The sequence below is a fragment of the Centropristis striata genome, chromosome 14, assembly GCF_030273125.1.
Source record: "Centropristis striata isolate RG_2023a ecotype Rhode Island chromosome 14, C.striata_1.0, whole genome shotgun sequence".
NCBI lineage: Eukaryota > Metazoa > Chordata > Actinopteri > Perciformes > Serranidae > Centropristis > Centropristis striata.
The window spans coordinates 35,654,455-35,670,049 of NC_081530.1; the positions used below are offsets into that span (position 1 = coordinate 35,654,455).

Here is a 15,595-nt window from a genome sequence, read left to right on the forward strand (position 1 = left end):
GATGATTGTTTTTCTCTTTAGCCTTTATGATGTTCATAGCATATTTTATTCATAATTATAACAGGTGAAATAAAATATTGAGACATACCTTGATAGACAGTCCACTGCACTGCTTGTCCCAGGAAGCAAATGCTAGCTAGCTCATTTGCTAGCTAGCTCAATGGCTAGCCCGATTGTGGTGGGGCAGGAAAAATAACTGAAAGAGTGTCTAACTGGATTTTTGTTAATTTAATATGTGTATTTACATTTTTTTAATTTACGTTTGTATATTTAGTTTAAATTTTTTAAATATTTTAAGAAATAATTTAAATATTTTTTGTAATTTTAACGAAGAAAATGACTGCTATGGCCACTAGGGGGCGAATTTGCGATGGCCTAATATAGAGATTTGTTTGAAACAAATCCACCAACACATCCACCAAATTGTGTGCTTCTATCACAAAATAAACAATTCTTGTGATTTATTGAGCTAATCCGCCCCACAGGGGATGCACATGAATGCACGATCCTTACAAGCTGTACCTCGTTGTAAAGGTGACTAATCAGGCTTTCCAACAATATACAATTCATCACCAGTTGGTATTATTAAAAGGGCAGTTTTTATTCATCATTGATTTATTCGTATAACAAATGCCTGCCACGGCCACTAGGGGGCGCTTTTGAGGTGGCCCAATATCCAGATTTGTTTGAAACATATTCACCAACACATCTACCAAATTTCATGCTTTTATCACAAAGTGAACGATTGTTCAGCTAATCCGCCCCACTACTAGAATAACTCAAGTTGTTTTTACTATAATATGACGATATGACGTGTTTTTACAGTTTTATTTACATTAAATTTAAAGTTTTACTGTAAGAAAAACAAAAATTCACTGTAATTCATTACATTAAACTTTTCAACACTGAATTTTTTTTTCCAGGTATGTATATAATTTAAAATTAATTTACAGATTTTAACTTTAATTTATGGTTAATATTTGTGATAAAAGTAATTTAATGTAGAAATAATAATAATAATGACAATAATACTACTAATAATAATGATAATTATTATTATTATAATGATACTAATAACAATGATAATAATAATTATAATAATAATGACGACTATAATAATAATAATGACAATACTACTACTACTACTACAAAAATATATATAATTCAAAATTAATTTACAGATTTCAACTTATGGTTAATATTTGTCCTAAAAGTAATTTAACGTAGAAATAATAATAATGACAATAATAATGATAATAATTATAATAATAATGCTAATAATAATAATGATGAAAATAATAATGACAATACTACTACTACTAATATATATATATAATTTAAAATTAATTTACAGATTTCAACTTTAATTTATGGTTAATATTTGTATTAAAAGTAATTCAATGTAGAAATAATAATGACAATAATAATAATAATAACAATGTTAGTGATGGTAATAATGACAGTAATACTACTACTACTAATAATAATAATGATAATAATAATGATAACAATGTTAATAATAATAATAATGATAATAATAATGACAGTAATAATGATAATAATAATATTGCAGTGAGGTCTGATCCTGCATAAAGCTGAAACATGGCAACATGTTTTTGAGTCCAATTAAAAAACGGAATTTCCACCAAAAGTCGAACAATATTAACAGATTTATTACCTTCATGAAGTCTGACGACTCTTCAGAGGAACGTTTCAGCAGATCTCCAGCAGGGGGCAGTCAAACACAACTTCATCACATTACACATGTTATAACAACAACAACAAACAAACAAACAAACAAACACTGGGAAGTTTGTGCTGATCTCGACACCAAACAGTGTAAATATTAATATATCAACCTCACCTATGACAACTACACTGCAAAAAAGGTGTTTAGTCTAAAAACCAGATCAAACAGTAAATCTGAGGGAAATGATCTTGCTGCATGGACAGATAATTTACCTTGACAAGATTTATTAAATTAAGATTATTAAATCTAGAAATCAGCACGTTGAACACTTAAAATGAGAAATTAACTCTTAAAACCAGATAAATGATCTAACACTTCTAAATCTAAAGTTTTTTTTTTATCTTGGTAAGAACCAAATAATCATCAGGTCACTCTGCTCGGGCCAGTTCATCACTGCTGGCAGCTTTCATTTATCTGGTTTTAAGAGTTCATTTATTATTTTAAGTGTTCAACATGTGACCAGAAAAGACATAAAAAAATACGACACAAAATTTAAAAAAACAAACATAAAATCACTCAAATACGAGACAAAATTCCAATAAAAAGACAAAATTACTAAAAACATACATACAATTACTAAAAGACGCAAAATTACTAAAAAATACACAATTAATAAAAGACACAAAATGAATTAAAAAAATATACATAAACTTACTAAAAAATACAGAAAATTACTAAAAAAGACATAAAATGAGCAGAAAAGACACTACATTTCCCAAACAAGTAAAAATAATGAAACAAATAATTTGCAGTGTGATCATTATGTTTCACTCTGACTCACTAAATCAATATTTAAAAATAAACAAATAAACTATCTGATAACTTCGCTAACAGCAAAACATCAAGTAGGTCCAACACCAGACATAATAAAGCAGCTAATATTACTTATATTATAACTCGTACCCTCACCTATAAGACCTGATCATTATGTTTCACTCTGACTCACTTAATCAATATTTAAAAATGATATGATCATAGATCACGACAAAACAACGGAGACCACACGTGTATTCAAGTTATAAGAAAATAATGCTTATTTAATTAATTGAAAACAACACAAAGAAACTTAATAATGTGAGTCAGAATATCAGTGGTGAGGTGTACAGGTGCTCCGCAGCATACATTAAATAATCCCAACCCCAAAGATAATTCTTATTCGGGAACTTAAGTCAGACTGAAAAACATAATAGTAAGGCTACCTTTAATTTTGTTTACATTACCAGTTTGTCACAGCACTCTTCCTCCCCGCTCCGCTACCTGGAGACCTGTAGGAGCATTTGAACACAGAGCAGCAGAGAAACATGATCGAAAGGAAAAACACAAATAAGGTAACATTAAAACCCTCTGGAGTCCAAGAAAGCTCCGGAGCTCGACTTCTTCATGACGTCACGACGTAAAAACGTTCAGCAGCACGGAGCGCTGTCTGCTGTCAGCTCAACTCTAAAGTTTTGGCTTTTCTACAAGTTTCCATTTGTCCCAGTTAGCGTCAACAGCAGCAAAAGTGAAAACCACCATGACCAAGTGTAACATGATTTTACTGACGTTTTTGCAGAGGTTTTTCAAATTTTGCAGTGTGCATTCAGCATTTTTAATGCAATATTTTGTGTTGAATGGTTTTTGTGATTTTTGTCTGTGTATTTTTCTGTTTTTTGTAAGACAAAATGTTTTTTGTGTGTTTTTTTTTGCATGTTTTTGTGGGATTTTTTTGTAATTTTTATTTTTTATTTTTTGTGTTTTTGATTAAAACAATTGTTTTTTTGTGGGGTTTTTTACGTGTGTTTTTTGGTTTTTTTTGTGGGTTTTTTGTGGGGGTTTTATGTGGAATTTTTTTGTGGAATTTTTTTGTGTTCAAAATGTTGATCCAGTTAGTCAAAATGAAAAAAAAAAAATGATCATGTGGTATAGGTGAGGTTGTGCTGAATAAAGATGATACCAACATGGCATGGTAAACATTTTTTATGTGATATATACAGGCAGAATTAAAAAGTGTCTAAAACCAACAAAATAGCCCCAGACTCCATAGAGTTAACCAACGGCCACCTCAAATGACAAAACCTTTGTTTTGTCATTTGCTCCACCATATACAGTCTATGCCTGAAGACATTCACAAAGTCAAGCAAATTCTGCAGCTGACAAGTTTTGCTGAAAACAGCGACATCCTCTTCCAATCTGGGCCAAAAGAAATGCTGCAAGACTGGATGCCAAGTTCCATGAACAGCCCCGTCATCATGGGAGGCTTTTATGACAGACTCTAAACTTCTCAGGCACCTCAATCTGTACTATGGGTTTTCCCACACAACCACCACCCTGTACAGAACATTTACACACCACCGCACCACTTTGTAAGCACCCATGAGCTGCAGTTTCCATGACTACCACTGGAGACACCAGATCACACAAAGGCCTCACTGAGGGATCAGTTTCTTGCTTCATAGTTCCACATGACCAACAGCGCACCAACCGTCCACAATACACATCCAACCTATCAGAGTTCATCCCACTAACTGCCTCACCAGAATCTAACCTAAGCTCCCCCTGGTCTTCAGGAGGCTAATTGCTGTGTGTAATTATGCACTAAAGCCCGGTTTTTGTTGCAGCCCGGTAGCTCGATGCAGCAACCAGCAATGGAAGCTTCCTGCAACGCCGGATTGTCTCCAGAGACAACTGTTGAAAGCACCAAAATGAGAAACAAAACAAAAAGCTCTCTCCCGTAAAACAATACGAAACAACCAAACCTAACAACCAAAATGGTGGAACAAACTTTCCCAAAGGTTACTTACCAAGAAGGTCCACAATCAACTTCCACCACTCCAAACTAGTCCAAACAAAAACACTAAATTAGTCCTAAATGGACGAGTGGATGAGCCCCCGTTTAGTCATGAAGCGGCTCAAACATCACGACAAAACAAGGGAGACCACACATGTATTCAAGTTATAAGGAAATAATGTTTATTTAATTAACTCTATGGGGTCTTACAGGGCTATTTTGTCCATTTTTGAATCCTTTTCATGTCTTTTTGTGTCTTAATAAGTCATTTTGTGTCTTGTGCTTTTTTGTGGTCATTCTGTCTTCTCATTTTTTGTCTTTTTTGGTAATTTTGTGTCTTTTTTGCCATTTTGTTTCTTTTTGTGTCTTTTTTTAGTCATTTTGTGTCTTTTTTTAGGTCATTTTGTGTCTTTTTTAGTCCTTTAGTCCAACATAAAATGGGATTTTCATTTTGTGTTTTTAACTGGCCTCATGGAGTTTACAGCCAGAACTTTAGAGGTAAATTTACAGTAGGGCTCCACGCTGCTTTGTTTTCTAGTCTGGATGGAGTCAACAAGTCTGGATTATTCTGAGCTTTTGGAGTCTCCACAGGGTTAATTGAAAACAACACAAAGAAACTTAATGATGTGAGTCAGTATATCAGTGGTGAGGTGTGTGCATGCAGGTGATGTGGTGAAATGCAGGTGGAGAAGCTGAAAGTAACTAACGAACGAAACAAAACCAACTGAAACAAACCAAGGTGGAGGAGAGAGAAATAATAATTCCCAGCATGTTTTTATTTCTATCTGAGTGTCTTGTGGTCTCAGCGTGGAGCTGCAGCAGTGAGCAGGAAACAGCTGCAGCTCTCTGACTCTGTGTGTTTGCATACATGTGTCCTCCTCTCTGCTTCCAGCCATAAGAGGCTGCTGTCCATCAGTGGCTGTCCAGGCCTTTCACACACACATGACGATGTCACTGACTCTGCTGCTGGCCACCCTGGGGCTCCTTGTTCAGGGTAAGACTCTCTGCAGCATTTACCTTCTTCCATCTCTTCTCCACCTTAAACATCTTTCTCCTCTTTCTCATCTTTTCAGCCTCATCAGGAGAAATCCTCCTGACTCAGTCTCCTGGATCTCAGTCTGCTGTTCCAGGACAGACTGTCTCCATCAGCTGTAAAGCCAGTTCATTTGTTAATATCTTCCTCCACTGGTACCTTCAGAAACCTGGAGAAGCTCCTAAACTCCTGATGTATAGAGTTTTAAACCGTCAGTCTGGAGTTTCAGATCGTTTCAGTGGAAGTGGATCTAAAACTGACTTCACTCTGACCATCAGTGGAGTTCAGGCTGAAGATTCAGGTTTTTACTACTGTCAGCACAGTTACAACTACCCGTTCACACAGTGAAAAAGCGTCGTACAAAAACCTCCCTCAGCTGCAGAGGAACTGATCTGAATCAACAGCTGCACAGAAACTAAAAGTGTTTCTAAAGACACAAATGTAGTCACTAATAATTCACTTTGAACATCTTACTGATCAATAAGTTTCATTTAACTCAAAAAGTTCAACATTTAAGTCTTTTATTGGATTTAAACAATCAACTTCACGTCAGAAACAAACCTGTGAAGACTGATTTTATTTCTTCATTTATGAAAACACATGAACACTAAAACTGTAAATATTGTTTATTCACAGAGTTTGTGAATCAGTGAAGTTTTAATCGCCAGCTTGTTTCATTAGTTTCAGTCTGAATCAGTTTGTAAACAGTTTGTGGGTTTAAATCTGCACATCATTTTATTTCACTCTATGCTGACGATATTCTGATTATTATTCCAGATGTGTGAAATAATTTTCAGACGTCAGAAGTTTTATTGATATGATGATGTTTGTTCATGTCTTTAGTGACAACAAAGACATTTATTGTTGTTTCTGTCAGCTCAGTTTATCTGTAATTTCATACGTTCAGTGACACCTAAAAATAAAGTTCACATACATTTATAATAATAAATATTATGATTATTTATTCTCTCCAGCTCCCTGCACCAGCTGGGGATTTAGATTTCATATTGATTTCCTTTAATATTGACATGATAGGAGAATGTTTGTGTAGAGTTTGTTGTGTTCAGAGTCAGAGAGCCGTGTCTCTCTACAGTGAGAGGTTTTTGTACGGCGGCTCAATGAGTTTGTATCACTGTGGTACACGTACGGTGGAGGAACCAGACTGGATGTTAACTGTAAGTACCTTTGATTTGTACAACAACTCAAATTCAATTTGATATTACTTTTGGTATTTGATATTTGATATTATTTGAAATTTGATATTATGTGATATTATTGCATTCCATTCCATTCCCCACTCCACTTCCACTGAATCTGGAGGAGATTCCAGAATTTTTTTCTGATGTTCTGTAGATCAGGAATTTAATAGCTTCTCCAGTTTTCTGATGGTACCAGGACAGACGGTACTGTGAGCCAAAGGGAGCAACTTTTCTACTGACATTACAGTCAATAGAGACTGTAGACTGTAAACTAGAGTAGTTTGACCCAGCTGGACAGATTTGTCTGCTGCCTGAGTCAAGACAACAGTTTGTCCCAGAGAACCTGACGAGGGAGAAGAAACATCGGACATGAGATGCTGAGGTGAAACTCAGCCACAACCCAAATGATTTTAGGGGACAGAAAGATGATTTTCCTCACCCTGAGTGAAGCAGAGGAGGGTCCAGATGAGGATCAGAGTCATGTTTTTGATGAGGAGGATTTCTGTGGCTTCTGTTGTCATGAAGGACAGCTGTCAGTCATCCAGTGTTCAACTCTCAGGACTATAAAGTCTCCCAGAGCACTGGAGCATGGTGCTGCTGATGCAAAGTGGCTCTCTATGGAAATGCTCTGACTGACTCCAACAGGGACCTGGATTACTCTGATAAACTGATTGATCCATTGATCATCAGCACCATCAGAGTGTTGTTTAAGGATGTTTAAATACAGTTTTTGTTTTTTCTTGCTTCTTGAAAAACTTGGTACCAAAATGTCCGATTCAAGATCCCAAGAGCTGGCCGAAACAACTAAAAAAGTCAGTTATTACCTGTTAAATACAGTATAGGTATTGATCACAGTCACTTGTTATTTCATTTGCTCTCATCTATTATTTGTGTACCTCATTGGCTGCCAGGCACAGTTCCTGACACATACAGTCAGGGAAATAACAGAACAGGCCCTTGTTATCTTTTGTCCGTCTTATTTTATACTGTAAGGTTCATGCATATTTAGTTCTCTTGTGATTGGCTTGCTCACCTTTAACGTTATTCCTTTATTTTGCCAGAACATTTTCAGGAATTCAGGGAATAACTTGTTTCATTTTCATGTGTCATCAAATGCAGCAGGAGCCAACAGAGCTCATGACTCTGGAAGACAGCACTGAGCAGTCTGCAGCCACACCCAGCAAAGGACTGCTGGGCTACACAGAACCAACTCTTCAACCTGTTCTATGCCTTTCTTCACAATCCTTCACATTCATGGACTGGTAACGTTCTGGACAGAAATTAAAATAGCAACAAGAAAAAAGGCTCAGCACAAGATTTAACTGTAATAGATGGTTTGGTTTAATGTGTCTAGTTAAGTGTTATTGTTGTGACATTTGTGGAGCCATAAAACTTGAAGTTGAGTGTTAGTGTTGGTTTGCACAGACACAATGTTGTGTATGCACACACACACACACACACACACACACACACACATTAAAATTAAGATTCAGGTTTGCACACACTCTGAAACAGTGAACAGCAGTGAATGTGTCTTCTGCATGTAATCCATCCTTTGCACACCAGTCAACTCCATGTTAGGTCTCTGTACTTCTTAGATTGTGTGTTTTGTTTTCCTTTACTTAGCTTTTTTAAGAATAAATAGTTTTTTTGGAATAAACATGCTGTTTATTTAATGTTTTACATGTGTTAGTGATGCCAACCTCTTCTATGGAAAGAAACTCCAAATTCTTCAAACTTTACTGAATATTAATGTTGTAATTGGGTTATAATTGAGTCAATTATTATCATCAGTATGAATAAATCAGTTATTACTGATTACAATAAATTATTTCTGATAATTATTAATAATTCTGATCTAAATACACTCTGAACCATGAGACCCTCACAGGTGGTGTTCAGGTTGGAGGCATATGAAAAGCCCAACATTAGTGACGCCAGCGTGGAGCTGCAGCAGTGAGCAGGAAACAGCTGCAGCTCTCTGACTCTGTGTGTTTGCATACATGTGTCCTCCTCTCTGCTTCCAGCCATAAGAGGCTGCTGTCCATCAGTGGCTGTCCAGGCCTTTCACACACACATGATGATGTCACTGACTCTGCTGCTGGCCACCCTGGGGCTCCTTGTTCAGGGTGAGACTCTCTGCAGCATTTACCTTCTTCCATCTCTTCTCCACCTTAAACATCTTTCTCCTCTTTCTCATCTTTTCAGCCTCATCAGGAGAAATCCTCCTGACTCAGTCTCCTGGATCTCAGTCTGTTGTTCCAGGACAGACTGTCTCCATCAGCTGTAAAGCCAGTTCATTTGTTAATATCTTCCTCCACTGGTACCTTCAGAAACCTGGAGAAGCTCCTAAACTCCTGATGTATAGAGTTTTAAACCGTCAGTCTGGAGTTTCAGATCGTTTCAGTGGAAGTGGATCTAAAACTGACTTCACTCTGACCATCAGTGGAGTTCAGGCTGAAGATTCAGGTTTTTACTACTGTCAGCACAGTTACAACTACCCGTTCACACAGTGAAAAAGCGTCATACAAAAACCTCCCTCAGCTGCAGAGGAACTGATCTGAATCAACAGCTGCACAGAAACTAAAAGTGTTTCTAAAGACACAAATGTAGTCACTAATAATTCACTTTGAACATCTTACTGATCAATAAGTTGTATTTAACTCAAAAAGTTCAACATTTAAGTCTTTTATTGGATTTAAACAATCAACTTCACGTCAGAAACAAACCTGTGAAGACTGATTTTATTTCTTCATTTATGAAAACACATGAACACTAAAACTGTAAATATTGTTTATTCACAGATTTTGTGACTCAGTGAAGTTTTAATTGCAAACGAGTTTAATTAGTTTCAGTCTGAATCAGTTTGTAAACAGTTTGTGGGTTTAAATCTGCACATCATTTTATTTCACTCTATGCTGACGATATTCTGATTATTATTCCAGATGTGTGAAATAATTTTCAGACGTCAGAAGTTTTATTGATATGATGATGTTTGTTCATGTCTTTAGTGACAACAAAGGCATTTATTGTTGTTTCTGTCAGCTCAGTTTATCTGTAATTTCATACGTTCAGTGACACCTAAAAATAAAGTTCACATACATTTATAATAATAAATATTATGATTATTTATTCTCTCCAGCTCCCTGCACCAGCTGGGGATTTAGATTTCATATTGATTTCCTTTAATATTGACATGATGTGAAGAATGTTTGTGTAGAGTTTGTTGTGTTCAGAGTCAGAGAGCCGTGTCTCTCTACAGTGAGAGGTTTTTGTACGGCGGCTCAATGAGTTTGTATCACTGTGGTACACGTACGGTGGAGGAACCAGACTGGATGTTAACTGTAAGTACCTTTGATTTGTACAACAACTCAAATTCAATTTGATATTATTTTTGATATTTGATATTTGATATTATTTGAAATTTGATATTATTTGATATTATTGCATTCCATTCCATTCCCCACTCCACTTCCACTGAATCTGGAGGAGATTCCAGAATTTTTTTCTGATGTTCTGTAGATCAGGAATTTAATAGCTTCTCCAGTTTTCTGATGGTACCAGGACAGACGGTACTGTGAGCCAAAGGGAGCAACTTTTCTACTGACATTACAGTCAATAGAGACTGTAGACTGTAAACTAGAGTAGTTTGACCCAGCTGGACAGATTTGTCTGCTGCCTGAGTCAAGACAACAGTTTGTCCCAGAGAACCTGACGAGGGAGAAGAAACATCGGACATGAGATGCTGAGGTGAAACTCAGCCACAACCCAAATGATTTTAGGGGACAGAAAGATGATTTTCCTCACCCTGAGTGAAGCAGAGGAGGGTCCAGATGAGGATCAGAGTCATGTTTTTGATGAGGAGGATTTCTGTGGCTTCTGTTGTCATGAAGGACAGCTGTCAGTCATCCAGTGTTCAACTGTCAGGACTATAAAGTCTCCCAGAGCACTGGAGCATGGTGCTGCTGATGCAAAGTGGCTCTCTATGGAAATGCTCTGACTGACTCCAACAGGGACCTGGATTACTCTGATAAACTGATTGATCCATTGATCATCAGCACCATCAGAGTGTTGTTTAAGGATGTTTAAATACAGTTTTTGTTTTTTCTTGCTTCTTGAAAAACTTGGTACCAAAATGTCCGATTCAAGATCCCAAGAGCTGGCCGAAACAACTAAAAAAGTCAGTTATTACCTGTTAAATACAGTATAGGTATTGATCACAGTCACTTGTTATTTCATTTGCTCTCATCTATTATTTGTGTACCTCATTGGCTGCCAGGCACAGTTCCTGACACATACAGTCAGGGAAATAACAGAACAGGCCCTTGTTATCTTTTGTCCGTCTTATTTTATACTGTAAGGTTCATGCGTATTTAGTTCTCTTGTGATTGGCTTGCTCGCCTTTAACGTTATTCCTTTATTTTGCCAGAACATTTTCAGGAATTCAGGGAATAACTTGTTTCATTTTCATGTGTCATCAAATGCAGCAGGAGCCAACAGAGCTCATGACTCTGGAAGACAGCACTGAGCAGTCTGCAGCCACACCCAGCAAAGGACTGCTGGACCACACAGAACCAACTCTTCAACCTGTTCTATGCCTTTCTTCACAATCCTTCACATTCATGGACTGGTAACGTTCTGGACAGAAATTAACATAGCAACAAGAAAAAAGGCTCAGCACAAGATTTAACTGTAATCGATGGTTTGGTTTAATGTGTCTAGTTAAGTGTTATTGTTGTGACATTTGTGGAGCCATAAAACTTGAAGTTGAGTGTTAGTGTTGGTTTGCACAGACACAATGTTGTGTATGCACACACACACACACACACACACACACACACACACACACACACACACACACACACACACATTAAAATTAAGATTCAGGTTTGCACACAATCTGAAACAGTGAACAGCAGTGAATGTGTCTTCTGCATGTAATCCATCCTTTGCACACCAGTCAACTCCATGTTAGGTCTCTGTACTTCTTAGATTGTGTGTTTTGTTTTGCTTTACTTAGCTTTTTTAAGAATAAATAGTTTTTTGGAATAAACCCGCTGTTTATTTAATGTTTTACATGTGTTAGTGATGCCAACCTGTTCTATGGAAAGAAACTCCAAATTCTTCAAACATTGCTGAATGTTAATATTGTAATTTGGTTATGATTAAGTCAATCATTAACATCAGTATAAATAAATCAGTTATTACCGGTTACAATTAATAATTATTTCTGATAATTATTAATAATTCTGATCTAAATACACTTTGAACCATGAGACCCTCACAGGTGGTGCTCAGGTTGGAGGCATATGAAAAGCCCAACATTAGTGACGTCAGCGTGGAGCTGCAGCAGTGAGCAGGAAACAGCTGCAGCTCTCTGACTCTGTGTGTTTGCATACATGTGTCCTCCTCTCTGCTTCCAGCCATAAGAGGCTGCTGTCCATCAGTGGCTGTCCAGGCCTTTCACACACACATGATGATGTCACTGACTCTGCTGCTGGCCACCCTGGGGCTCCTTGTTCAGGGTGAGACTCTCTGCAGCATTTACCTTCTTCCATCTCTTCTCCACCTTAAACATCTTTCTCCTCTTTCTCATCTTTTCAGCCTCATCAGGAGAAATCCTCCTGACTCAGTCTCCTGGATCTCAGTCTGCTGTTCCAGGACAGACTGTCTCCATCAGCTGTAAAACCAGTTCAGCTGTTGATAATGACCTCCACTGGTACCTTCAGAAACCTGGAGAAGCTCCTAAACTGCTGATGTATAGAGTTTTAAACCGTCAGTCTGGAGTTTCAGATCGTTTCAGTGGAAGTGGATATGATATTGACTTCAATCTTACCATCAGTTGTGTTCAGGCTGAAGATTCAGGAGTTTACTACTGTCAGCATGATGAGGAGTACCCGTTCACACAGTGAAAAAGCGTCGTACAAAAACCTCCCTCAGCTGCAGAGGAACTGATCTGAATCAACAGCTGCACAGAAACTAAAAGTGTTTCTAAAGACACAAATGTAGTCACTAATAATTCACTTTGAACATCTTACTGATCAATAAGTTGCATTTAACTCAAAAAGTTAAACATTTAAGTCTTTTATTGGATTCAAACAATCAACTTCACGTCACAAACAAACCTGTGAAGAATGATTTTATTTCTTCATTTATGAAAACACATGAACACTAAAACTGTAAATATTGTTTATTCACAGAGTTTGTGAATCAGTGATGTTTTAAATACAAACAAGTTTAATTAGTTTCAGTCTGAAGCAGTTTGTAATCAGTTTGTAGGTTTAAATCTGCACATCATTTTATTTCACTCTATGCTGACGATATTCTGATTATTATTCCAGATGTGTGAAATACTTTTCAGACCTCAGAAGTTTTATTTATATGATGATGTTTGTTCATGTCTTTAGTGACAACAAATACAATTATTGTTGTTTCTGTCAGCTCAGTTTATCTGTGATTTCATACACTCACTGACACCTAAATATAAAGTTCACATATATTTATAATAAATATGACTATTATTTATTAACTCCAGCTCCCTGGGCCGGCTGGGGATTTATATTTCATATTGATTTCCTTTAATATTGACATGATGTGAAGAGTGTTTGTGTAGAGTTTGTTGTGTTCAGAGTCAGAGAGCCGTGTCTCTCTACAGTGAGAGGTTTTTGTACGGCGGCTCAATGAGTTTGTATCACTGTGGTACACGTACGGTGGAGGAACCAGACTGGATGTTAACTGTAAGTACCTTTGATTTGTACAACAACTCAAATTCAACATTTATGTTGTTGTTAATTGTATGAAAAGAAGCTCTATTTGATTATTTCTGCTGATAGTTGAAGTTTGATATTATTGCAGTGTCCATTACTTTAATGAGACACAGACTGAATTCTGTCTGATGAAGGAACTATTTAGTTCAACTGAATATTTTAAACTTGACAGTTTTGATATTCTTATCAATATAATTAAAGTTCAGAGAGTTATGTTGACCATTTTTAACATCATGATTTTATACACCTGATGATTTATTTACATCTAATAAATTAAATTAAATGGAACCAGAAGAACTTTATCAAACATGTGTTTAGTGAGTTTATAACATGGAAACTCTGCCTGTCTTCTATCTTCATCCCAGACTATTAAATTTAATAATCTGTCAAATCCTCATTAGAACAAACAAGTGTCATTAATGCAGCTGCAGCCACTTTAACCATGTCGTGTTGTTAAATGTTTTTCATCTATTTCTTAACAAAAGCAATGAAATGTTTTCTGTCTGTTTGTTGTCGAGGTCCAGCAGAGATGAAACATCATCGTCTCGTATGAGTTTATAATATTCATTGTTTTACAGTGAAGATAAATCTTTAGTTATTAAACTAAAGGGAGAAACTCTATCTTTAGGTCTGAGAGCGTCTGTTGCCACGGTTCACTGAGCTCTGAGAGGGAAGTGAAACTCTGTAGAAAGTTTCTGTTCTCTCTGTGTGACTCTCTCCATCTCGTCTCCTCCTCCAGTGGGTGGAGTCGTCCCCACCCTGACGGTGCTGCCCCCCTCCAGTGAGCAGCTGCAGCAGGGGACGGCCACACTCATGTGCCTGGCCAACAAGGGCTTCCCCTCAGACTGGAGTCTGTCCTGGAAGGTGGACGGCAGCAGCAGCAGCAGCAGCTGGGAGCAGAGCAGCAGCCCCGGGGTGCTGAAGGAAGGCCACTACAGCTGGAGCAGCACCCTGAGGCTCTCTGCAGACCAGTGGAGGAAGGTGGGCTCTGTGACCTGTGAGGCCACCCAGGGCTCCCAGACTCCGCTCTCAGAGACTCTGAGGAGAGACCAGTGTTCCCAGTCCTGATCTGACTCACTGCTTTTACTCTGCTACTGCTCTCAGTCTGCTCTCTTTCTCTGTTTCTCTCATGATGTTTCAACATTAACTTGTTCTTGCTTGTGTTGAAAGTTTTAACATTTTTCAACAATAAAGAATTCCATCGTATATTATAAAAGTGACCAGTCTTTTGAATTCCTTTCTTTCACGTGTTATATATCAGGAGCAACAACAATAAATGTCTTTGTTGTCACTAAAGACATGAACAAACATCATGACATCAATAAAACTTCTGAAGTCTGAAAAGTATTTCACACATCTGGAATAATAATCAGAATATCGTCAGCATAGAGTGGAAACAGTTTGTGGGTTTAAATCTGCACATCATTTTGTTTCAAACTGCTTCAGATTGAAACTAATGAAACAAGTTTAATTAAAACATTGCTGATTCACAAACTCTGTGAATAAACAATATTCACAGTTTAAGTGTTCATGTGTTTTCATAATTGAGGAATTGAAAACATTTTTCACAGGTTTGTTTCTGACGTGATGCAGATTATTTCAAATCCAAAAAAAGACTTAAATGCTATTTTTTTAGTTAAATTCATATTTAGTCAAACATATTCAGAGGAAGAGATGGATGTTTCAGGAATTTATTTCTTGCTGGTTTATACTTGTTTGCAGAATCTGTTGGTATTTATTTGCATTTTTTTTCCCGACTAGTAATTGGATGTTTGGAATTAAAATTCGGACTGAAAATGCATATTTGTTAGACAATACCGACAATATTCATGTTCCATAGAGGAAAGACAAAACTGAGTCCAGTGAAAATCAGGACTGAAGTACAAACTGATGTGATGAGGGGATGACCTGCAGCTGGAGAGACTGGCAGAGGATCTCAGGTGAGGAGAATGAGGTGATTAGGCAGAAAAAACACCTGAAAACTGATCAGCTGTAGAGAAAAAACTCTGGTTGAAAGGAAGGACTAACAGAACTGATGTGTAGGTATGTAAATGTATAAACAATGCATGAATGTGCAAA

General features: G+C 37.0%; 3 gene segments (V, D, J or C); all 3 read left to right on the top strand.

Moving 5' to 3' along the window:
- Positions 1–5,459: 5,459 nt before the first annotated feature.
- On the top strand, positions 5,460–14,723 carry LOC131984885 (Ig kappa chain V-III region MOPC 63-like). The segment is given in 4 exon segments: positions 5,460–5,511; positions 5,591–5,885; positions 6,688–6,725; positions 14,256–14,723. Coding segments are annotated over 4 exon segments (714 nt in total).
- Positions 8,696–9,265, top strand: LOC131984904 (Ig kappa chain V-III region MOPC 63-like). The segment is given in 2 exon segments: positions 8,696–8,878; positions 8,958–9,265. Coding segments are annotated over 2 exon segments (360 nt in total).
- On the top strand, positions 12,117–13,181 carry LOC131984896 (immunoglobulin kappa variable 2D-29-like). The segment is given in 2 exon segments: positions 12,117–12,274; positions 12,354–13,181. Coding segments are annotated over 2 exon segments (360 nt in total).
- Positions 14,724–15,595: the final 872 nt, after the last annotated feature.